This window comes from Vipera ursinii (genome assembly GCF_947247035.1).
Source record: "Vipera ursinii genome assembly, chromosome: Z".
Taxonomy (NCBI): Eukaryota; Metazoa; Chordata; class Lepidosauria; order Squamata; family Viperidae; genus Vipera; species Vipera ursinii.
Genome location: NC_139517.1, coordinates 64631923 through 64658509, shown reverse-complemented (window position 1 = coordinate 64658509; position 26587 = coordinate 64631923). Strand labels below are relative to the sequence as shown.

The following is a 26587-nucleotide window of genomic DNA, read 5'->3' as shown; positions in this document are numbered from 1 at the left end:
TCCCCCCCCCCCTCTTTTGGGACACATTTTTGACATTAATTCATTCAGACATGTGACATTTTGAGATGCAGGGCAGTCACCTTGTATTATATTTTTTGCTATGTTTCAGACTGTGGAAGGAGAAATTCTATCCTATATTCCTTCTGTGCAAGGTTTAGAGCTAGGTGAGCCAAATCAGGCCTCATGGAAAAGTACTGAATCAAAGTCTGTGCTGTAGCCAATTTCACAATCCAAAGGAAATATTTGCAATCTAAGCTGTAACTGTCTTTTGCTCAGTATGCTTTTGTAGTGTTGCCTGTTTTAATGTGTATATTTAGAACATACAGGGTGAATTTGTAGGAATTGGGAAAGTGATGCTAGCAAATGAACTTTGTAAACAGCACTCCTTTTAAATCTTGAGGGTCTTATAAGTTGAAAAAATAGTATTTATTTCTATATTTCAATGCATTATCCTGAACAGAATTCTGTTTCAGATTAAATTTAAAAGAGATAGATGGATGGATGGATAGATAGATAGATAGATGGATGGATGGATGGATGATGGATGGATAGATAGCTGAAATTAGATATACCTGAGGAACGGCAGAAGATTATTTAGCTAGAAACAATTAATATACTTTCTATATATTTTCTGTGCTTCAGCCAAACAAAGTTATTTCTGCTGATTCTCAAAATATGTTTTCATATGTATTGCAGATCTTTTTGATAATTTAAAAAAGACCCAATGTCAATCAAATCTGAATTGGCATAAATATGCAATAAAAGAATCCCTTTTAAGGTACTTCTACCTTTACTAAATTACAAATCAGCCATCCACATAGAAACAAATTAAGGTAAAAACTAAAAACAACATTGTGGCTATGATTACATAATTTTAGCACAACCTAATGTTAGTTAAACATAGGCTTAAACAGAGATTTATCTAATCATATAATTATTACCCTGAAATACATGGGATTTAAAATAAGCTTGGCTAAGTGATGTCATTTATATTTTATTTCAAAACATTTTTCTGTATTTGATTGCATATATTGATTTCATAGCTGTAAGTGTAATAATTTCTATGGAAGGCAATAAAATATATATGATGCATTTATTAAAAAAACAAGTTTTAATTAACTTACAGGTTGAAGTAGGTATATTAAGGAACACTCTTGAATAACTATGATGGGAAAAGAGGTTATCTTAACTGCATGGAAGAGAGTTTCCACAGATGCCATGATTTGGTCAAAGCGACCTCCAAGTCCTCCCAAAGTTATAATCATGTCCATCTAACAGAAATACAAAACACACACAGAGAAAAAAGTAAATAGAATGTTTTAAAAAGGTCCAAAAGTACAAGTATATTTTGTGCCTTTCCTATAAAATATAAATACATATGTTTACAAAGCATAAATATAATTTGATGTTGAACAGATTTCAGAAATATCAACAATATATTTATAATGGTAGAATTTATAAAATAAGCATATTTGAAATCATTAGCCTAATTCATTTCAATCCTCTTCTTTTTACATGATGATGATGGTGATAAAAATATCTTGGTCTTGATTTTCTAGGGTTGTAATAACCAGGTCTAGAAACATTTCATTGCTTTTCTGAATGCATCTTAATGGCAAATCCATGGAAGACAAAGCAAATAATAGTTCAAAGTTGTGATGGCTCTATATTACATCCAATAACAGAGACAGTTTGAAAATCAGTTGCTAAGTAATATGAGTAGGAGGATTATTACTGGAATGAAAGTCTCGGCTAGAAAAGCTCTTGGTCCTGGAGCTAACAGAACTTTTCAGAGACTAGACTAGACTAGATGAGAATATTTTATTTGGCCAAGTGTGATTAGATGCACAAGGAATTTTTCTCCGGTGCAGAAGGTCTCAGTGTAGATGAAAAATAATAGAATAGTCATCATCATAATACAAAAAGTGGGGGTAGAAAGATAAGACTAATACTAATATTATGGTCATAAAACATGTAAATATACATAGACATTAGACAGCACTGCAAGAGTTAGATGTTCAGCAGAGTGATGGCACGAGGAAAAAATCCTGTCCCTATGCCTAGTTGTTTTAGATGCCCTACAGTGGCATTCTGAGGGAAAGAGTTGAAACATCTTTATGTCCAGGATGTGAGGGGTCTGTAGATATTTTCTCAGTCCTTCTTCTGACCTGCGCAATACACAGATCTTCTATGGAAAGAAGTCTGGTTGCAATTGTTCTTTCTGCAGCCATAACTATCTGTTGGAGTCTGTACCTGTCTTGTTTGGTTGCTGTATCAAACCAGACAATTATAGAAGTACAAATGACAGACTCAACAATTCCTCTATAAAACTGTATCAATAGTGCAGGTTCGCATCCCACCAGGCTCAATATATATATATATATATATATATATATATATATATATATATATATATATATATATATATATATATATATATATATATATATACACACACACACACACACATACAGAGACAGAGAGACAGAGAGACAGAGACAGAGAGAAGAGCAATGGGGAGAACACAGCCTTGAGAGGGTTTGTGCTAATTGCCCAGATATTAGATGTAATTTTCCCTAGCTTCACCTGTTGTTTCCTATATATCAAAAAGCTAATAATCCACCTAAAATTATGGACAGGTACAGCTAGCTTAATCAATTTAAAATGAAGAACTTCTGGAATGATTATTAATTTCTACATATTTATATGTGAAGCATCACTACTCTAAGATAACATTACACTTTAAAGTTTTATTTGAATGAATATTTTTGTTGCATGATCTTATATTGTCTAAATGCATTGGATAGATCCAAAATATATTTGAGGTATCCGTTACCTTGCTGTTCCTGCAAAAAAACTTTCTACGTATTCTGTTATTTATTTATTTATTTATTTATTTATTTATTTATTTATTTATTTAATTTATATACCGCCCTTCTCTCAAGAGACTCAGGGCGGTTAACAGGGCAATACATAAAAATCAGATACAAAAATTAAAATTATTAAAACATGATTAAACAATGCCCATAATAATACAAATTTAAAATTGAAGTCATAATAAAAATCCCACCCCATCCCATCAGGCCAGGCCCGCTTCTTTAAAGAGATGGGTTTTAAGGAGCGGAGATCGGGCGCCATCCGGAGCTCTACCGGAAGATGGTTCCATAAATCCGGTGCACCCACAGAGAACGCTCTCCCCCTGGGGGTCACCAGTCAGCATTCTTTGACCGGCGGCACCCTGAGGAGGCCCTCTCTGTGGGAGCGTATCCAAGCAGGAATGGACTACTGACTTTTCTAACTATCTTGTGGGCCAAGGTTTTTTCCAGTGATACAGCACATTACTATAAAGTAATGCATCACAAAAATTTATCAGAAATAATAACTGTATAATCAGTTTAACAAAAATTGATTAAACTGATGTATTTTTTTCCACATCAGTATAACATTTTAATATAGCATTTCCTTAAAAAATGTAAATCTGATGGGATGTTCTAATTATAGCATTAAAAATCTAGATAATTCTTAATGCTTGTTACTGCATTTACCCAGCAAATAATATATTTTTGAATGGTATACTTTACTACTTGGATTAATTTGTCTACATTTAATTTTAAACTTAAAGGTTAACACATTCTATGTTTATTTCTATCTGAGCAATTTATAAAGAAAATACTTTTATTACACTTGAATCTAGTATCAAAGTGGGAAGGATACAATGCACTGAACATTCATAAAAACAGCTCAAACAGTCCTTCTTGGGGCTCTCTGCCTAGTTTATATCTAGGGCTATTTCTATGTTCTTTTAACAATTTTATATTCACAATTATATTTTTGTTCTTTTATTTTAGCGACTGACAAAATTGTTATGCATCCATAACATATTTTCTGTACTGTATGCAACAGTTTCTTATAAAAACCTAGTTAAACATAAAATTAAAAAAAACAATTATTTATTTTTAAAATTAAAAAGAATATCAATTTAACAACAGAAACAACTGAAGGAAAATATGGGAGGTAAACACAAAAGACTGCAGAAACTCTGCTAAAAACAGAGTTTGGAGTTGCCATAAATCTTTTTTTCTGCAAATGACTGGAATGTGTACTCCATAGTTTTTAGTCCACAGCTACAGTTTCCACATCCTTCCATTCAAGGTTGATGTTTTTCAGATCTTTCTGAAATGTCTAGAACCAGGTATTCTTTGACCTTCCTCTCTTTTCTATGACCATCTAGTGGTATCCAACTGATACCACTATCAATTTGCTGGACATTGCTGTCATGGGGAGGACAGTCTAGCAAAGTGCATTCTTCATTCTGTCACTATCTCAGAGAGTCTTCAGGAATTACCTCTTTGTAGAATGTCTTCATTTGTGACATAGTCAGGATATGAAATACAAAAAATCCTTCTGAGACAACATAATTGGAAGATATTGATATAATCAGTAATTGCTGTAGATTTCCAGGTTTCACTGGGGTATATGGCAGTCAATATTTATTTATTTTATTTATTTAGTTACATTTATATACCGCCCTATTCCCTGAGGACTCAGGGCGGTTTACAGGGAATTAAAAATCCAACATACAAAAGTTAAAAACCCAATTAAAAATATTAAATTGACCCTGTACTCAATTAAAAAGAAGCCCAATTAAAAATTTCTCCTCAGCCTGGGCCCGAGAGCTCGAAGAGCCAGGTCTTCAGGCCCCGGCGGAATGATCGGAGGTTGGGGGCAGTTCTCAGTTCCACCGGCAGCTGGTTCCAGAGGGCAGGCGCTCCCACCGAGAAGGCCCTATCCCTGGGTATCACCCGCCGGCAATCTCTTACTGGCGGGACCCTGAGCAGACCCTCCCTGTGGGAGCGCACTGGGCGAAGGGCGTTTGATGCCGGCAGCAGGTGTTCCCTCAGATATCCCGGACCCAGGCCATGTAGAGCTTTATAGGTGATAACCAGCACCTTGAATTTCACCCAGAGGGCAACCGGAAGCCAATGCAGCTCATGGAGTAGAGGTGTTACATGGGAGTATTGGGAAACCCCCATTACAACTCGCGCGGCCGCATTCTGCACCAGTTGAAGCCTCCGAGTGTTCTTCAAGGGCAGCCCCATGTAGAGAGCGTTACAGTAGTCCAAACGGGAGGTCACTAGCGCGAGTAACTGTGCGTAGGGCATCTCGGTCCAGATAGGGACGCAACTGGCGCACCAGGCGAACCTGAGCAAAAGCCCCCCTGGTCACGGCTCCTATATGGTCTTCAAAATTGAGCCGTGAATCCAGGAGGACGCCCAAGTTGCGAGCCCTATCGACGGGGGGTAACACCTCACTCCCCATCATTAAGGATGGAATAACTTGGTTAACCCGAGATGCCGATATGCACAGCCACTCAGTCTTGGCGGGATTGAGACGAAGCCTGTTTCTCCCCATCCAGACCTGAACCGCCTCCAGGCACCGGGACATCACGGAGAGGGCATCACTGGGTTGGTTCGGGGTGGAAAGAAAAAGTTGGGTATCATCCGCGTACTGATGATACCCCACCCCAAAACCACGAATGATCTCGCCCAGCGGCTTCATATAGATGTTGAACAGGAGAGGCGAGAGAACCGACCCCTGAGGAACTCCACAAATGAGACACCTCGGGGCGGATCTCTGCCCTCCTGTCAACACCGACTGCGAGCGGCCCTGGAGGTAGGAGGAGAACCACCGTAGAACGGTGCCTCCCACTCCCAGTCCCCTGAGACGCCGCAGTAGGATACCATGGTTGATGGTATCGAACGCCGCTGAGAGATCTAATAGGACCAGGACAGAGGAGCAACCCCTGTCCCTAGCCCTCCAGAGATCATTCACCAGCGCGACCAATGCCGTCTCTGTGCTGTGTCCGGGCCTGAAGCCCGATTGGTACGGGTCCAGATAATCAGTTTCCTCCAGGAACAGAGGGAGCTGATGCGCCACCACGCTCTCAACAACCTTCGCCAGAAAGCGAAGGTTGGAGACTGGACGGTAGTTGTTTAAAACAGCCGGGTCCAAAGCAGGCTTCTTGAGAAGGGGTCTCACCACCGCCTCCTTCAAGGCGGCAGGAAAGACACCCTCCTTCAAGGAAGCAGTTATTACTGCATGGAACCAGCCTCGTGTTCCTTCCCGAGCCGCATAAACTAGCCAGGAGGGGCACGGATCCAACAAACAGGTGGTGGTGCTCAGTCTCCCCATGATCCTGTCCACATCATCAGGGGAAACAGGGTCGAACTCATTCCAGATAACGTGCTCAAGACTGCCTGATTCCTCCACATTAGACTCTGCCCAGTCAGAGTCCAAGCCGGTCCGGATCTGAGCGATTTTGTCCGCCAGATGATGACTAAACTCCTCGGCTCGTCCCTGCAAGGGATCCTCTCTCACCTCCTGATTAAGGAGGGAGCGAGTCACCCTAAACTGGGCAGCCGGGCGATTATCTGCGGACGCGATAAGGGCGGCAAAGTAGTTAGACTTTGCCGTCCTTATCGCCGCAAGATAAGACCTTATAAAGGTTCTTAACTGCAATCGGTCGGATTCGGATCGGCTGGATCTCCAACCGCTCTCTAGACCTCGTCTCCAACGCTTCATCTCCCGGAGCTCCACAGAGAACCATGACAATGGCATTAAAAAAATCTGATCTTGGTTGCTGTGTTTATGGCAGATATGGTCCACGTTGAACACATATGTTGGAAGATAGCAGCTGTTTTACCTATTCAGCATTTTACTTCTGCTTCTGTGTTTCCCCCATTTGTATCCATGATTCTACCAAGGTAGTTGAATTGTTCCACAAATTTTAAGGCCTGTTTTATTTTAATGTTATTGGGCTGTTGTCTTGAACACTGCCAACTTGCATCAGCTTTGTCTTGTCTTCGCTATGTTTTAAGCCCACTTCACTTGCTTCTAAAATAGAATTATCAGAAATCATTCTATTTTCCTATTGCATCTCGTTCAGGAAAAATAGGGAATAACAATATTGGACTGGATTGTAGAGGTGTAGCATGCCTGCTTTATTTCACTAATTCATGAATTAATAGCAACATAAAGATAATAAGACTGTCTATCTTAAAAGTCTGATGCAGCAATTTTGTACTTATTAGTCTGGCAATCACGCTACACGACAGTGGCCCCAACCCTTGGGTATCAGGGACCAGTTCTGTGAAGGATGGTTTTTTCATGGACAAGGGTGTGTGGTTTCACTTGCTGCATCATCCTGCATGTGTGCGGATAGGGCTTTGCTTGCTTGTGTGGCCCAGTTCCTGATGGGCCACAGACCGGTGCCGGTCCATTGCCTGGGGACTGGGGATCCTTGCTATATGGGACAGATCCACAACAGACTGTTGGAAGTCCTGAATAAATCATGGCTGATTTTTTTTCATTGCTTTCAGTGAGCTTTTACCAAATTGTAGCCCCAATACCTCATCAACTGTAGGATCCCCAGCTTTCATTTAATAAAGTAAAGAGCCAAGTTCTTTATTATTGCACACTGATTTCTACACAACTTGAAACATGTTTTTAACCCATTAAAAAAGATTGTTGGTAGAAGAGCCTAAAATGAGCCCCAAATTTAACCTTCACAGTTGTGCTTTTTTTTCTTTGAGAGATGTTATCTTTTCACATACTTAGTGGTACTTATGGTATCAATGTAATGATTGAAATAAGACCCATGCTCACCTGCCTGCATCATTTGTCATTTTACACAGATGGATGGATGGATGGATGGAAGGAAGGAAGGAAGGAAGGAAGGAAGGAAGGAAGGAAGGAAGGAAGGAAGGAAGGAAGGAAGGAAGAAAAAAAGAAGGAAGGAAGATATTCTAGGTCACGGGCCTATCTTCAGAGAGATTGCTCCTTTTTCTATGTGTGGTAATATTTCTGTTTTTAATGATGGGAAAAAGTGTAATCTGTTTTGAAATAGAGCTGTGGACTGTGTCATTGTTTACATGCAATATATTCTATAGTAAAACTCCAAAGTGAAAAATGAGTCCATCCTCTAGAATTTGGCATTAAGATATGTGAATCTTACTTCTTTTTCAGAATTAGTACATGTAACATGTATGATATTTAATTCATTGTGTTTCAGTTTTTAATTGCATAAAGACATATTATGATACAAAAAGTAAAAGGTGTTCTTTTAGGGATGAAAGTTTTAGAAAAGTAAATACAAATTAAAGGAAAGAACATGGGGATTTGTATAATTTTGTCAATATGTACCCAAACTTAAAACATAATATTTTTTTTATTGAAAAGTTTTATCATACATTTTATCTTTAACAGTCCCCCCCCTACCCCTCCCCTACCCCTCCCTCCCTACCCCTCCCCCCCTCCCCTCCCCCCCGACTTCCCAGAGCTAAGTACAAGGTATAAAAAACAAAAAAACAATCATAAACATCCATATGCTAACAACCATAAACTCTAAAATCTATCACTCTCTAGCTCATATAGGATAACTACAAACACTATTAATATTAAATATAAAAAGAAAAAAGGGAAAAAAAGAAAAAAAGAAAGGAAGACTTATTCAAATGCTACATGAAACTTCTTAGTCCCATATTTGTTCTGGATATACTCAATCCATTTTCTCCACTCCATAACATAACGTTCTTGCGAGTGATCTTTCAAATAAGCCGAGATCTTTGCCATCTCTGTCAGGTCAGAAACCTTTAAAGTCCATTCTTCTATAGTCGGCAGTTCCTCCTTCTTCCAATATTGACCTACTAAGAGTCTTGCTGCCGTAATTAAATTCAACATCAGCTTAGTGTCCACAACCGTAGCATCTGTAATTATACCCAACAAAAAAAGTTGCGGACAAAACTTTATCCTTTGCTTGAAAATCTTCTGCATGTTCCACCATATTTTTATCCAAAAAGCCTTAACCTTTTTACAGGTCCACCATATGTGAAAATATGTTGCATCTTCATCGCCACACCTCCAGCATTTAGGCTGATAATTCGGATACATACTTGCAAGTTTTTTAGGATCTAGATGCCATCTATAAAACATTTTATAAAAGTTCTCTCTTAAATTTTGAGCTTGTGTAAATTTTACGTTCCTCACCCAAATCTTTTCCCACATGTCCATTGTAATAACTTCTTGAATGTTTTGGGCCCATTTTATCATACAATCTTTAACAAGTTCTGTTTCTGAGTCAATTTCTATCAATGCAAGATATATCCGTTTAATATGTGCTGGACCCTGATTTCTAATTTGCTTTATCAAATTTTCATTAGTCATTGTAAAACGATTTTTCTGATCTTCTTTCCACCTGGCCCGTAGCTGAGTATATTGAAACCAAGTTTGAACAATCTTCTCATCTCGCAAGAGGCTATATGGTTTCAAACACCAGACATTTATTTCCAAGCTTAAAATCTCCTTGTACGTAGTCACATCATGTTTAAAACCAACATTTATATTTTCTATTGCGTGTTTTGGGATTGCCCACAATGGTATCTTACAATCTAGCTTATGTCTGTACTTCTTCCAAACTCTCAACAATGCCTGTCTTAAAATATGCACTCTAAACACATTATCTACCTTCTTATCATACAACAAATATGCATGCCAGCCAAACAACAAGTCGTGGCCCTCAAGATTTAATAATCTCTCTTGTGTCAAATTGATCCAATCACTTATTCCTGCTAACGCAGCAGCTTCATAATATAATTTAAAATTAGGCATTTTAAGACCACCTCTTTCACGAGCATCCTGCATAATCTTAAGTTTAACTCGCGGCCTTTTCCCTGCCCAAACAAATTTATTGATACCCCGCTGCCATTCCTCCAAATTAGAATCTTTCTTAAGAACCGGTATCATTTGAAATAAAAATAAGAATTTAGGCAGGACATTCATTTTCACTGCTGCGATTCGCCCCAACAAAGACAATTGCAATTTTTCCCAGCTCTCCATTTCTTTTTGAATTTTCCCCCATAATTTTTCATAGTTATTTTTATATAACTTTGTATTAGAGGGCGACAGAAGCACCCCCAAATATTTGACCCTTTTAACAATCTCAAATCCAGTTAATCCTTCTAAGAGAGCCTTTTGCGAAGCTGTCATATTTTTGGCCAGGATTTTAGTTTTTTGTGTATTAACTTTAAATCCAGAAACCTTCCCATATTGTATTATTATCTCCATCAGGTCCACAACAGAGTTCTCCGGCTGGGTCACTGTAACAACCAGATCGTCTGCGAACGCTCTCAATCTATAATCCTGATCTCCAATTTGTATACCCTTAATTTTTCCCGAATTCCGTATTTTAACCAATAATATCTCCAATGTTAACACAAAATAACAAGGGCGATAACGGACACCCTTGCCTTGTGCCCTTCTCAATATTACATGCTTCTGTCAGGCTATTATTAACTATTATTCGGGCAGTTTGTTTTGGATATAATGCCCTAATTGGTTGCAAAAAATTATCCCCAAAATTCATTTTATCTAAAACTTTCATCAAAAATTGACAATTCAATTGATCAAAAGCTTTTTCAGCATCTAAAAAAATTAGTGCCGCAGGGATCTGGTTGTTCCTTTCCAAAAACTCTAACACATCAACTATATGCCTCACATTATTTTTCATTTGCCTACCACTAATAAACCCCGTTTGGTCCCCATGAATCACCTGTTGCAGAACCCTCATCAGTCTATTAGCCAACACCTTAGCAAATATCTTGTAGTCTGTATTTAAAAGTGATATCGGTCTATAATTTTTAACTTGAGTAGCATCTTGGTCTTCCTTCGGAATCAAAGAAATAAAAGCAGTTCTCCAAGACGGAGGCACCTTTCCCCCCCTCTGAATTGTCTGGAACAGTTCCTTTAACGGTTTTATCATCTCTAATTGTAGATTTTTGTAATAAGCCGCAGTCAAACCATGCGTACCTGGCGCTTTGTCCACCTTCAATTCCTTAATTGCTATAAGAATTTCTTCTTCTGTTATCAATTGATTAATCCCCTCTTTTTGTGCTTGCGTAAGAACCGGGATGCTAGCATTCTCCAAATATACATCAATGTCTTTTTCATTAATCTTCTCCTTAGCATATAATTTAGAATAAAAATCCACAAAGGCTTCCTTAATAAGATCCTGTTGAAACACAACCTTTCCCTTATGCTCAATTTTATCTGTATTAGAAGCCCTTTGCTTTTTCCTCAGTCTGTAAGCTAGCCATCTACCTGGCTTATTAGCATTGCAAAAAGTATTATGCCTGGCAAACCGCAAATTGGTTGCCACTTGGTCAGCCATTAATTTATCAAATTGTCCTCTTAATAGCTTAATAACCTCCTTAGTCTTCACATCCAATGGATTCAAAATCAAAGCCTTTTCTTTTTCCTTAATTTCATTCTCCAATTCTTTCCTTCTGGCTTCCAAAGTACGTCTGTGTTTATTATTCATATATATCAACACCCCTCTCATATAGGCCTTGCTAGCATCCCAAACCATGTCCATGGAAGTATCCTTATTCATATTAATTTCAAAAAAAAACCTTCATCCGCTGTTTACATTCTTCCACATTTCTCTGGTTTCTAAACAAATTCTCATTTACGCGCCACGAGCGCCTATCTCTATTGTCCTTATTAATCTCTAACCAGACTGGACTATGGTCAGAAATAGCTCTTGCACATATCTTTACCTTCTTAATCCTAGAAAAAAAGTCATTAGTCAGCAAAATAAAATCGATCCTGGAAAAAGATTGATGTCTATCAGAAAAAAAAGTATAATCCTTTTCATGCAGATGTGTGTCACGTCAAATATCTCGCAGTTCCAAATCATCCTTCATTTCAAAAAAGGATTTAGGCAATCTGGCATGACTCGGAACGCGCTTAAAAGAACCAGCCTTATCCATCTGTACATCCAAAACACCATTCCAGTCCCCCATAAAAATAAACGATTTGCGACTTCTGGTGGTGACGCGACGTCGAAAGACAGCCGTTTTCGGGCTGCCCGCTCCACAGCTGTGTTTTTCCATCGTAAACAGTGCCAATCAGCTGTTTAGATGGATTTGAAGCCCCCTCCTCGGGAGAAGAGGAGGGGGTGAGGCCCCAGGTAGGGGTTGAGCTCTCTGGGGCCGCCTGAGCTGAGAGCTAGGGCGGCTGAAAGATGAGCCCCCCCGAAGCCTGGGTTGCTCCGAGCTGCGCAGCGCCTCTGCTCTGGGATTCTTGGAGCAGAGCCAGGCGTTAGCAACCACCCCTGCCAAAAGGAAATACTTTTGATTATCAAGATGCAGGCAGAGCGGTACAGGAGGTCAAGGTGAAGTGGACTCTTTATCTTTACTCTCTAGCTCAATGGATTTTATAGCTTTAAAGTGAAAGTGCGTAATAAGTGAAAGTGGGGGAAGATGGCGGCTAAAACTTCTAAAGCTCTTCGGAATGCGGGGTCTTCCCTGGTGCAAGAGACCTCACTGCAAGCTTTGCTTCCTCCTGCATCTCCCCCGGTATTGATGCTTAAGGATTTACAAGATGCTCTTGGAAAGCACGCACAACTGATGTCTGATATGATGGATGAAAAGTTGAAAAAGCTGGAGGAGAAATTGGAGAAGAAAATGGAGGAGAAAATGGAGAAATTGGAGAAGAAGATGGAAGAGAAGCTGAGAGCAATGAGGGTGGACATTTTGTCTATGGTTGAATCCGTAGCTGAATGTGTGCTACAGCTGGATATAAAAGTGGAGGATCTCAGTCAAAAGAACTCTATATTAGAAGCAAAGGTATTAGAAAATGAAAATATAAGGGATAAAATGGACGAAGAATTGAGCCTTGTTCAGTATAATCAGATGCAGAATGCTATTAGAATTAGGGGTTTAAAGGAGAATGGTAAAGAAGATCTAAAGCAGCTGATTTCTGAGGCTCTGGAAGGGGTACTGGGCCAGTCAGCATCTGAAATTGAGGGAAATATGGACAAAGTTTTTCGTGTAAATTCATGGATTGCAAGACAGAGGAAGTTACCCAGAGATGTGGTGGTCTATTTTACAAAGAGAGTAATTAGAGATGAAGTCATTCAAGCTGCTTATGATTCTAATTTGGTAGTGGCTGAGCAAGAAGTTTTGGTTTTAAAAGAGATTCCTCCGAAGATCTTAAGGAGAAGGAAAGATTTCGCATTTCTAGTACAGGAACTTAAGAAACGTGATATTAAGTTCAGATGGGAGATTCCAGTTGGGTTGGTGACAACGCACAAAGGTAAAAGACATCGTTTGGTTACTGTGGCTCAGGCACGTGATTTTTATAGTAATGTGTTAAAAGCAACCCCCCTATCATTTTTGGAAGCTGCAAAAGGATGCGGTGTGGGAAAGTTTCAAGATGTTGCAGATAGACAGACAGTGGACAATGGTGTTGGAGGGGATCAAGCTACAGTCTCATCGGTTGCTGCAGGAGGCCAGAAGATGACGCGTGCCGCCCTAAGAAGAGCGAGACGAGAGCAAGAGCAAGACCAGCGGAAAGTTATGGAATCTTCAAAGTGTGCTTACAATGAAGATGTAGGAGGAGAGCGGTCTAAAGAAGTTTTGGGGGTCATGACAGAGGTGCTCCAAAAGTTTTGGGGTGTTAAGATTGCTGATTAAATTTTTAGATTAGAATGTCAATGGAGTAAAATTATTATAGAGGAGAAAGAAAGTTTTTTTTCTTTTTTTTAATATTTTATACAATTTAAGATTGATGTTATTTGCTTGCTAGAAAAGTATATTAGGGTTATGGACTTAAAGTATGTGTTGAACTAAGAGTGGGTATGTAAACTCCTAATTAACAACAAGTTGTCTTAGAGATTGCCTAATTTTTTTTATATATACTCTTTTTATTTGAACTTTTATTTGAACTTAAGGATGATTTGGAACTGTGAGACATTTGGCGTGATATATGCAAGAACTATTTTTGACTATAGTTTAGTTTGGTTGGAGATTATTAAGATTAATAGAGATAAGCGCTTTTGGTGCGTAACTGAGAATTTGTTTGGAAATTAGAGAAAGGTGGGAGAATGCAAATAGCAGGTGAAAGTTTTTTTCTTTTCTCAATTTATTTTGAGTAAAGATCTTTTTCTGTTTTCCTCTTTTTCTTTTCTACTTTATTTGTAATATTAATATTGTTTGTACTCATTTTATATGAGCTAGAGAGAGATAGAATTTATAGTTTATTGTTGATAATATAGGGGTGTTTATGTTTGTTTTTTGATTTTATGCCCTGTATTTAGCTCTGGGAAGTCGGGGGGGGGAGTGGGGGAGAGGGATAGGGGTGGGGGAGGGGGGATTAAAGTCAAAATGTATTGTAAAACTTTTTTAAATAAAAATAAACGATTTGTAATCCAACTGAGTAAGCTTTGTATGAAGTAGACTAAAAAAATCAGCTTGTTGTTGATTAGGAGCATACAATCCAACTAAAAGCGTCTTTTTGCCTTCTAACAGCAAATCTATCATAACGTATCTTCCATGCTTATCTGCTTCAATTAAGTCCGCTGTTAAAGCACTTTTAACATAAACAACCACTCCATTTTTCTTGTTCATTGCAGAGGCAACAAATTGCGTGCCCAACCTTGAGTTCGATAAATACTTTTGGTCCATAACCCTAATATGCGTTTCTTGCAAACATATAACATCAATCTTGAATTGTTTTAAATATTGAAAAACTTTCTTCCTCTTCTGTGGTGAATTTAGTCCATTAACGTTCCAGGTTAGAAATTTAGTCGCCATGCATGTCATCCCAAAGCTGTTGGAGCACATCTTTAATAGCCCCTCTACCTCCTTTGGGCCGCACTCCTCCCACTGCTTTGCTGTAAGTACGCTTTGAAAGTTCCATAAACTTCTGCTGATCTTGTTCTTTTATTTGTTTTGCTCGTTTTAAAGCGGCACGCGTCACCCTCTGCTCTCCAGCATCAGCCAACGAAGTTATAATTTGATCCCCTCCAGCACCATTCTCCTCTGTCTGTCCATCTTCGGCCTCTTGAAGTTTTCCTTCTCCAGATCCCTTTGCAGCTTCCAGAAGTGGTAGAGGGGTTGCTTTTAAAACATTATTATAGAAATCACGCGCCTGTGTCACAGTAACCAGACGGTATCTTTTACCTTCATGCATCACCACCAATCCAACTGGAATCTCCCATCTGAACCTTATATCACGTTGCTTAAGTTCCTGCACAAGAAATGCAAAGTCCTTCCTTCTCCTTAAAATCTTTGGAGGAATTTCTTTTAAAACCAAAACTTCTTGGTCAGCAACCACAACTTTAGTATCATAGGCGGCTTGAATAACTTCATCTCTAGTTTCTCTCTTTGCGAAATAAACCACCACATCTCTAGGTAGCTTTCTCTGTCTAGCAATCCATGAGTTTACACGAAAAACTTTATCCATGCATCCCTTTATTTCAGATGCTGGCTGACCCAATACTGCTTCCAGAGCCTCAGAAATCAGCTGCTTTAGGTCTTCTTTGGTATTTTCTTTTAAGCCTCTGATTCTAACAGCATACTGCATCTGATGATACTGAACAAGACTCAATTCTCTGTCCATTTTGTCTCTTAAATCTTCATTCTCCAGTACCTTTACTTCTAATATGGCATTCTTTTGACTCAGGTCTTCCACTTTTTCATCCAAACCTTGCACACATTCAGCCACGCTTTCCACTGTAGACAAAATGTCTACCCTCATCGCACTGAACTTCTCTTCTATCCTCTCTTCTATCCTCTCCTCCAGTTTCTCCAATTTCTCCTCCACCTTTGCCAACTTATCACCCAGTGTTTCTTAGATTACCTGGGCTTGTTTTTCAAGAGCATCTTGTAAATCCTTCGATGTCAATGCAGCAGGAGGAAGCAAAGCTTGCAACGATGTCTGTTGCACTGGGGAAGTTCCAGCACTCCAAAGAGTTTTTTGGGGAGGTTTAGCCGCCATCTTTTTACTTTCACTTGTTGCGCACTTTCACTTTAAGTTTATAAAGTCCATTAAGCTAGAGAGTAAAAATAAAAGTCCTCTTCACCTTGTCCTCCTGTACCGCTCTGCCTGCTCCTTTTATTCCAGTGTCTTTCCTTCTGGCAGGGGTGGTCGCAAACGCCTGGCTCTGCTCCAAAAATCCCGGAGCAGAGACGCTGAACAGCTGGGAGCAACCCAGGCTACGGGGGAGTTCAATCCTTCAGCCACCCAAGCTTTAAGCTCAGGCGGCCCCGGAGAACTCAACCCCTACCTGGGGCCTCACCCCCTCCTCTTCTCCCGAGGAGGGGGCTTCAAATCCACCCGAACAGCTGATCGGCGCTGTTTCAGGTGAAAACAACACAGCTGAGCAGCGGGCAGCCCGAAACGGCTGTCTCCGGCGCCGCACCGCCACCAGAAGTCAAAACATAATATTGATGACAAGTTTTTGAAACATCCAAAAACTAATAGGGAAAATTTTAGTTTCAAATGATTGAAATAGAGTAATTATTAGCCATAGACTAAGGATTAGGGGTGATATTATAGCATGTTCTAATATTTAAGGGTCTACCATAAAGAAGAGAGGGTCAACCTATTCTTCAAAGACCTGAAGGCAGGACAAGAAATAATTGAGAGAATCAACCTAGAACTAAGGAGATATTTCCTGAGAACAATTAATCAGTGGAATGACTTGCCTTCAGAAATTGTCGTGCCCTAACATTGGAGATATTTAGAAGAGATTGGACAACCATTTGTCTGAAATAGTTCCAAAAGATACAAATTTTTCTTTTGCCCCAGAGGGCAAGTGTTGCACAATGGATGTTTATATGTGCACCCACACACTAAGTAGTGTTAATACATTATAGTTAGCCATGGATTGTTTAATCATGCATTATTGACTAAGCTATAATTTTCTGGGACTGTTCAATATGTTAATACCTACATTACTGAATAGCATTGTGGAACCATATGCTTATGGATCTCCTCTAAAAAAAGAAACTCTAACTACATCAGTTCTTTTCCAGTCCTCTAGTAGTTCCCCAGTGCTCCAGGATCTTTGAAAGATATAGTTCAGTGGGCACTAGGGAACTACCAGAGGACTGGAAAAGAGCTGATGTAGTTCCCATCTTCAAAAAAAGAAGAAAAATGGATCCAGGAAACTACAGACCTATCAGCCCGACCTCAATACTTGGGAAGATTCTGGAAAAGATAGTCAAACAATGAATCAGTCAACACCTAGAGGCAAACAAAGTCACTACCAAAAGCCAACATGGGTTTGTCAAAAACATATCATACCAGTCAAATCTTATTGCATACTTTGACCAATTGACAAAATTAGTGGAATGCTGTGGGTATAATTTACTTGGACTTCAGTAAGGCATCTGATAAAGTAGATCACAACCTACTACTTGATAAGATAGAAAAATGTGGGTTAGACAATGTCACCACCAGATGGATTCGTAACTGGCTGACTGGTCCTCAATGGAATTGCATCTACATGGAAGGAAGTGTGTAGTGGGGTGTCCCAGGGCTCTGTTCTGGGCCCAGTGCTCTTCAACATCTTCATCAACGATTTGGACGAGGGGACAGATGGGGAACTCATCAAATTTGCAGACGACATCAAGCTGAAAGGAATAGCCAACACTCCAGAAGATAGGCTTAAGATACAGAAGGATCTTAACACACTTGAACATTGGGCGCTATGTAGCAAAATGAAATTCAATGAAGGTAATTTAGGCAAGAAAAATCAAATGTACAGGTATAGTATAGGTAGTACCTTGCTCAATAGTAGTAACTGTGAGAGAGATCTCAGAGTCCTAGTGGACAATCACTTAAATAAAAGCCAACACAGTGCTAGGCTGCATTAACAGAGGGATAGAAACAAAATCACGTGAAGTGTTAATACCACTTTACAATGCCTTGGTAAGGCCACACGTGGAATACTGCATCCAGTTTTGGTCACCATGATGTAAAAAAGATGCTGAGACTCTAGAAAGAGTACAGAGAAGAGCTACAAAGATGATTAGGGGGCTGGATGCTAAAACATATAAGGAACGATTGCTGGAATTGGGTATGTCTAGTTTAATGAAGAGACGGACAAGGGGTGACATGATGGCAATGTTCCAATATCTCAGGGGTTGCCACAAAGAAGAGGGAGTCAAGCTATTCTCCAAAGCACCTGAAGGCAAGACAAGAAGCAATGGATGGAGGCTTCTGGTTCTGGATTTCGGTGCAGCCAGACGAGTGAGGGGATTGCTCCTCACTTCAACTGGATTTCTTCATGGGGGGGCTGTAAAGGGTTTGAAAGTCAACTGGAGGGGCGATGAGCAGGGGAGAGGTCTCTCCAGTTGGTGATAGAAGGGTGGAGGACCTCCAGTTGGCCTGGAGCTACTCTCTGAACCAAAGAAGAAAGGATCGGCCACTCCCATGGCCCATCGTTTAGCCGTTTCTTGCCAAAGCCAAAAGCACGACAAAGCACTTGAAAGCACTCAACAACAACAACAACAACAACAATAATAATAATAATAATAATAATAATAATAATAATAATAATAATAATAATAATAATAATAATGTTGGAAGGGACCTTGGAGGTCATCTAGTCCAACCCCCTGCTCAGGCAGGAAACCCTATACCATTTCAGACAAATGGCTGGCCAGTCTCTTCTTAAAAACTTCCAGTGTTGGAGCATCCACCACTTCTGGAGGCAGGTTGTTCCACTGGTTAGTTGTTCTAACTGTCAAGAAGTTTCTCCTTAGTTCTAGGTTGCTTCTCTCCTTGACTAGTTTCCATCCGTTGCTTCTTGTCCTGCTTTCAGGTGCTTTGGAGAATAGCTTGACTCCCTCTTCTTTGTGGCAGCCCCTGAGATATTGGAACACTGCTATCATGTCACCCCTCACCCTTCTCTTCATTAAACTACACATACTCAATTCCAGCAACCGTTCCCTATGTTTTAGCCTCCAGTCCCCAAATCATCTTTGTACTCTTTCTAGAGTCTCGACATCTTTTTTACATCGTGGTGACCAAAACTGGATGCAGTATTCCAGGTGTGGCCTTACCAAAGCATTGTAAAGTGGTATTAGTACTTCACGTGATCTTGATTCTATCCCTCTGTTAATGCAGCCTAGCACTGTGTTGGCTTTTTAAGCAGCTGCAGCACACTGCTGGCTCATATTTAAGTGATTGTCCACTAGGACTTCGAGATCTCTCTCACAGTTAGTACTATTGAGCAACGTACCACCTATACTGTACCTGTGCATTTGATTTTTCCTGCCTAAATGTAGAACCTTACTTTTTTCACAATTGAATTTCATTTTGTTAGATAGTGCCCAGTGTTCGAGTCTGTCCAGATCCTCCTATATCTTAAGCGTATCTTCTGGAATATTGGCTATTCCTGCCAGCTTGGTGTCATCTGCAAATTTGATGAGTTCCCCATCTATCCCCTCATCTAAATCGTTGATGAAGATGTTGAAGAGCACTGGGCCCAGAACAGAGCCCTGGGGCACCCCACTACACACTTCCTTCCATGTAGATGCAGTTCCATTGAGGACCACACGCTTAGTACGGCCTGTCAGCCAGCTACAAATCCATCCGGTGGTGATGCTATCTAACCCACATTTTTCTATCTTATCAAGTAGTAGGTTGTGATCTACTTTATCAATTGCCTTACTGAAGTCCAAGTAAATTACATCTACAGCATTCCTCTGGTCCACTAGTTTTGTCACTTGGTCAAAGAATGCAATAAGATTTGTCTGGCACGATCTGTTTTTGACAAACCCATGTTGGCTTTTAGTGATAACTTTGTTTGCATCAAGGTGTTCTCTGATTTGTTGTTTGATTATCTTTTCCAGAATCTTCCCAGGTATTGAGGTCAGGCTGATAGGTCTGTAGTTTCCTGGATCTATTTTTTTCCCTTTTTTGAAGATGGGAACTACATCAGCTCTCTTCCAGTCCTCTGGTAGTTCCCCAGTGCTCCAGGATCTTTGAAAAATATAGTTCAGTGGTTCTGAGATCATGTCTGCCAGTTCCTTGAGAACCTTGGGGTGTAATCCATCTGGTCCTGGTGATTTGAACTCGTCTAGGCTGGACAGGTGCTCACTTATCATTTTCTTGCCTATGTTAACTTGCGTTTCTATTCTGTTTTTTATGGCACTGGTTTTGGTAGGTTGGACTGTTTTTTCCCCTTTGTGTAAAGACAGATGCAAAAAACGAGTTAAATAGTTCTGCTTTCTCCCTGTTGCTTGTCACCTTCTTGCCACTTTCCCCCACTAATGGACCAATCATTTCCTTACCTTTTTTCTTGTTTCTTATATGTTGAAAGAAGCTTTTTTTTTGTTATTTTTGACTTTGGTCACAAGCCTTAGTTCATTTTGAGCCTTAGCTTCCCTCACTTCATCTTTGCAGGCACGGGCTGTTTGCTGATATTCTGCCTTAGTTATGTGCCCGTTTCCACTTCTTATACTTGTCCTTTTTATTTTTCAGTTTATCAGAGAGTTCTTTATGCAGCCATGCTGGTTTCTTTTGAAAGCTGTTATTTTTCTTCTTTGTCGGTATTGTGCTAGACTGGGCCTTTATTATCTCACTTTTCAAAATTTCCCAAGCATCTTATTTTCCTAATCGTCTACTTTTCCTGCCAAAAGCTTTCTGAATTTGTTTCCCCTTGCGAGGAGAGAGGGAAGGGATCTTTTTTTTCCCCACCCTCCTTAATAACAGCCTTTGTCTACATTGGGAGAGAAAAGAAAAAGCCTTCTACTAAATTATACTGATTTATTGGACTTATTTCCTTTCTACTTTCAGCTCAAAGTTCCTATATTTACAGAAATGGACTATTCTACCTATTGGTCTAAAAAGGGGACAAAAAAAGAGAAATAAATAAAAAGACACTATCTGAAAAGGATTTGAAGTACTCTGGGGACATCTAGTGAATACTATTGGCAAACAAGCTTGCTTACATTTTGGGTGTTAGATGATACAATTTTTGGTGTAATAAGATAAGGGAACTTTGGGTTGTCAATACTATTTGGGATGTTAAAGGTTAAACTTGGATACTATAATTAACATCAAAATTAGACAAAATTTAATAATAGGATATAGATATACCTTATCGAAATTGGATTGACAAGATCTTCTTTAATTGACCATGCTATTCCTAGAAATTTGTTAGTTTAAATATGTTGTATTGAATGTTGAGGGAAATAGAGAAGGATGTTATGATAATGTAACCCGAACTATCTATTGAAAACTCTGTTATTCAATTGCTGACTACCCAAGTACCATGATGCTTTCTAAATATATAGGTTGTAAATTGAAAAACTAATAAAACTTGTTTTTTTTAAAAAAGTAGCAATGGATGGAAACCAACCAAAGAGAGAAGCAATCTAGAACTAAGGAGAAATTTCCTGATAGCTAGAACAATTAATCAGTGGAACAACTTGCCTCCAGAAGCTGAGAATGTTCCAACACTGGAAGTTTTTAAGAAGAGACTGGACAGCCATTTGTCTGAAATTGTATAGACTAGATGACCTCCAAGGTCCCTTCCAACCTTTGTTGTTTTTGTTGTTGTTATTCCCATTTAGAACAGCCAATTTCATTAAAATGACAAGTCAAGTACTGAGGATGACAACTATTTTATTATTTTAAGGGGACTGTGCTAGCTAGAATCTCTAGAACTAGAGAGTGGCATATAAATTTAATAATACATAAATAAAATAAATATTTGGCCCATTTACAAAGAATGATGACAAAGGAACCTTTTTCAAATCATAGTATAAAACTACCAGCAAAGGTAGCGTTCAGGTGACTGAGAATGGCTCTGCCATTTCCTATTAGCAATATCTTAACTTTTTGTATTAGGAACAAAATGAGTTCTTGGTTAGTACTCATGCTTAGTCTCACTTAAAAAGTAAAGCTTCAGATACTCATGATCAGTGCAACATTATCTTTGAGAAGTGCTACTCACAGAAGATACTAGAGATAGAGTCCAGAAGCAGCTGCTCAGAAAGAAACACATATCTGATAAAGTTACACTGTTCCTGACACTTTCTCTAAACTCACCTTTAGAATTCATAAGAAGGCAAATTTGTAATAAAGTTCCAGTGAATCTATGGACATTTTCTCTATTAGTTTTCTGGGAAAATATAATTCTGTGCTAGGCGAGGTTAAGGATGGAACAGCAAGATAACTGAGTTCTGACATAGAAAATAAATTGATTAACTCTGTGAGGGATAGAATTGTAACATACATAAAGAAAGGTCTCAGTTTTTTCGGTAATTATGATTACCAGGAAAGATATTGATATGAAATTCAGCTAGTTGAACTAAATCTCTATTGACAGCAAATGAATAAATGCAAGAACATAAAAATAAAAGACGCCATTTGGCCACAGAAGATCAATTAACTTGTTTGGCCCATAGCATTTTAAACCTCTTTCATAGTAACAGCCTGGGCATGTCAAATTTGTGAAGTCAAGTCTTTTGATTCCATGAGTAATCCAATATGAGATAAAATAGTAGGTAAATTATGGAACATTGTGATTATATTCTAGTATATAAGATTTATAGCACAAGTAGGAGTTACATATGTCAACTGTGCTGTCCTTATTCTTAATTTAATCCTGAATTATGCTGTTAAACTGTTGCAGAAATAACTTCAGGAGCTGTAAAACATTTTTATTATTATTTCTTACACAGAGTTAATGGCATTCTCTCTCCAAATGTGTAAGATTCCAATCCAATATTATGCAGAAAGCATTCTGTACAATTAAATGGTCAGCACTCTATAAATGTCTTCAGCAAAGTGTCAGTAACATAATTCTCTTGGGAAAGCAATTAGAGTTCTGAAATCTTAAAGTTTAAAAAGTTTTTTCCCTGTATTGTTCACAAAACTTTTAGAATCTTATCAGCTGCTTTCAAAACTCTTGCAGTCGAAACAGACTTAAACAAGCTGTGAGATTTCTTTAGACCTGTTTATAATATCATGTGCAATAGCAGACATCTGTTATTGACTTGGCCGAGTGCATTTGTTTGGGGGTTGCACAATATGCAAATAATGCAACACAGGTGCACCAATTAGCAGAATTCATAGGTCAAACAAAAGAAGAAACAGACAGGAGAAATGGCTGACTTCTTCATTCCTGCAATGAAGGTAAGATACTGTTCTAATTTTTAAAGGTTCATGCATGCTCTGTCAACGCTCTGGGACTCATGATCATAATAGTAAAGTTGGAAAGGACCTTGGAGGTCATCTACTCCAAACCTTACTGAATTTCATTTTGTTAGATAGCGCCCAGTGTTCAAGTCTGTCCAGATCCTCCTGTATCTTAAGCCTATCTTCTGGAGTATTGGCTATTCCTGCCAGCTTGATCATCTGCAAATTTGATGAGTTCCCCATCTATCCCCTCGTCCAAATCGTTGATGAAGAAGAGCACTGGGCCCAGAACACACTGAGTATGGCTGGTCAGCCAGCTACAAATCCATCTGGTGGTGATGTTGTCTGACCCACATTTTTCTATCTTATCAAGTAGTAGTTTGTGATCTACTTTATCAAATGCCTTACTGAAGTCCAACTCAATTTATATAGTTTGAGTGTTCTTTGTCAGGATCATTTCTATTCTAGCTGTGCTATCTTGAAAACCTTCACCAATTCAATTAAATGAGAATTCCTCTGAGAGAACAAACCAAAAGAAAATATATTTTTCCTTTAAGTTTGTTAATTTTAACATTGCAGCATGTTTTATTTTCACCAGTTTTGATCTTTTGGGGTTTTATTTTCTGTTAACAAATTTACATAAACATTTCACAATGCTTGGACAAATATTTTTTAAATTATCTCAAATGTTTTTGAATGGTCATCAGAGATCTTTTTCATCATTCTAAACTAGGAAAAAGCATAAAGGTATCATCATTCTTTAAGCCCACCAAACCTTTCTAAAGACTGAAAAGAACATTCTCAAATTCAGCAGAATTAAGGAAGGAAAGCAAAACTATTTAGAACTGAAATTTCTCCTTCTATATTACAGCTGTATGGCTTACACATAAAATAGATACTGCGGGAAGTAGTGAAAGTGCATTCAAAAATAAATAATATTTAATTTTATTAAAATATATGATTGTAGACCAAATAATGAGAAAGGCATTAAATGTGCTATTCAGGACTGACAGAATCACAGATAAGGTATTTCATACATGAAAACCTCTGAGATCTTAGAGCACCATTTTTCTTGTAGGAGACTGGGGAATTGGGAGATAGTTCCAAGGAGAGCTTCTTGATGCACAGATGAAGTGAAAAAGCTACATTGGTTGTAAAATGAAGGAGCAAAAATGATTACTCACAAGACGGTAGCAATGGCAGCAACAACTGCTGTCTCTTCTCTTATAAAGTCACCTGAAAGGTAGATTTGTGACTAGGACACAGCTCTGTAACTGGCAGCATGACTACTCGCGTACTAGCAACTCACTTTATTACTGTACTTTTTCATCTTTTCTAGTCCCTCCCTTTCTTTCATCTCCTCTCCTCATTTCCTAATTAATCACATCTTTTAGGGACTCTATGTCCATGCTTTCTTACCTGCTTACATGCTTAATTGACTACACTGAATACATTATATTCCTCCAATGTCTTCCCTTATTCTAAACAATTATCTATCACCTTTAAGAAATAGCAGGGTTTCTGATATCACTCAGTGTTTTGGGTAGCTGGCAGTTTTTCTTGTCAACCTTCTTACTGCTTGAACCAGGTACCAGGTACCAGATACCTTGTGAAAGAATGATTATTATGAAGTAAGGTTCTTTATGCAGTGCATTACTCATTCATTTAAATAAACATATTTTAATGCAATTTTTGAAGCCAAAGCATTGCATTAAACTAGATTAGTAAATAAATATATGGGCTAAGGAGTGCTGGGTATTAAAACCCAATACATCTATGTTATAAAGACTTGGACATTTTCTCAAATTGGTATGAATTTCTTTTCAAAGACAGTCTCCTATATGAAACCTAGAATGGTGTAGCTCATATGTATAATCTATTTTACTTCATTATGGGTATTTGAAATAGCTCTTGGCATCTTAAAGACTATATCCTATAAGAATGACACAAAATATAAGGAGGATAATGAGGAATAAGGAAACAGTATACTTCATTCCTTCCCTTCTTTTTCCTCTAGTATATTTATATGCTGCAAGATTGTGAAACAAAACATTCCAAATTTTATATATAAAGAGATTTTTTTTAGCATTCCTATGAACTAATATCTAAGAAATTAAGTTAATTCAGTGCATTGCTGTGCTGCTAAATTATATATTAAAAAAATTGATGCAATATGTGATGCAAAAGGTAATATAGTTAGTTGATACAAATGAATTTCTTTCCCAATGTTTTTAAAGAAAATTCAAGGAGAAAGATTTCAAAAGTTATATATAAAGTTGTAGCCCCAGCCTTATGGTGCAGTTTGACACGGCCATAAGCAATTTATGCAACAAGGCTTCCTATATATATAAATAAAAGATGTCTTCTAAGAAATATACACTCCCAAATTAAATCACTTAACCTATGCTCAGGCTAACTGAGCAATATTATAAAAACTGAATAGTGACAGATTTCCATCAAGCCCCTCTGAAAAAGGAAAAAAAGGTAAAAAGCAAAGCAAATAAAATACTGTCACTATATGTGACAACCTTTTCAGTGAAATCAACCTGATAGAAAAGAGACATGATTAAAAAAATAAGGAAGTAGTACAATATATCCTTCCTATTATTTGTATCTTTGCAAAAGCAGCATGAGCTCAAAACTGCTATCCACAGCTGGCATTACATATAAATTGTGTGGTAGTATAAATGAAGAGAAAAGTTACACTGTGTATTGTAGCATACATTCAGCTCAATTATAATTCCCAAAAGAGATGCTTCCCTCTTTCGTCCATGCTGTTACAGTTAGCCTTGTTAAGTTTCAAAGATCAGATATTTATGGAGAACAACATCCATCACCAGTCTTAACGATAGATTTCATTATTAGGAAAATGACAGCAAAATCAAAGCATTCAAAAATTTAAAGCACATGGTGATAGATGTATTATTGAAACATCATAGCAGTGGTTTACATTGTTCTCACTTTAATGTTTGCTTTTAGAATTCTTTGGAGAGATCACCAAAGATCTGAGCTAACAACTCATTCTTTCACAGAAGCTACAATAAACAAAGCAGCAGAACCTAAGTAAATTTATTTTCTACCTGGATTCAAACATGCTATCTTAATAAGAGAATTCACTCTATTTTTTACAAGAAGAATACAAGTAAAATTGTATGAAAAGAGGGTTGCTATTTTTTTCTCCAGCAATACTGCATATATAAAATTATTTTTAAGCATGAAGGAAGGAATAGCATATAATGAGTGGGAAAAAAGCAACTGACATGTCCATCTACAGAGTAGACTAAGCAGTGCTTGCACAGCTTCAGAAATGAGTTTAATGAATGAATGAACTTAGCAGATAGCTTTATGTGGGAAATGGTTTAATGAATGCTTACTTTAAAAATGGAGTTCAACAAAAAATACAAGACTATCACAAGCATGAATGATAGACCAATATGAAATAGGTAAGAAAATGGGAATTGCTTGGTACTGCCTTTTACTGATGAGTTACTGAAACTGGGTACTATTATAGGATTGGTTTTCAAAGATCAATTAATTTCTAGGAGCAGATGTATTCTGACAATTATATTTCTGTCCCCTTTGGAATTAG

The 26587-nt window shown here is 38.3% G+C and overlaps 1 protein-coding gene across 10 annotated transcripts in view; it reads right to left on the bottom strand.

The window, feature by feature from the left end:
- Positions 1-26587, bottom strand: part of TPK1 (thiamin pyrophosphokinase 1) — a 474010-nt gene that overhangs the window by 151528 nt on the left and 295895 nt on the right. For 8 of the 10 annotated variants that reach the window (XM_083378309.1, XM_083378316.1, XM_083378311.1 and 5 more), the window contains one exon: positions 1125-1271. The exons of 1 other annotated variant lie outside the window; for it this stretch is intronic. In XM_083378309.1, coding sequence (XP_083234435.1) covers positions 1125-1271 — 147 coding nt within the window. The remainder of the gene's footprint in view (positions 1-1124; positions 1272-26587) is intronic. One more of the 10 variants, XM_083378313.1, reaches the window with a different exon arrangement.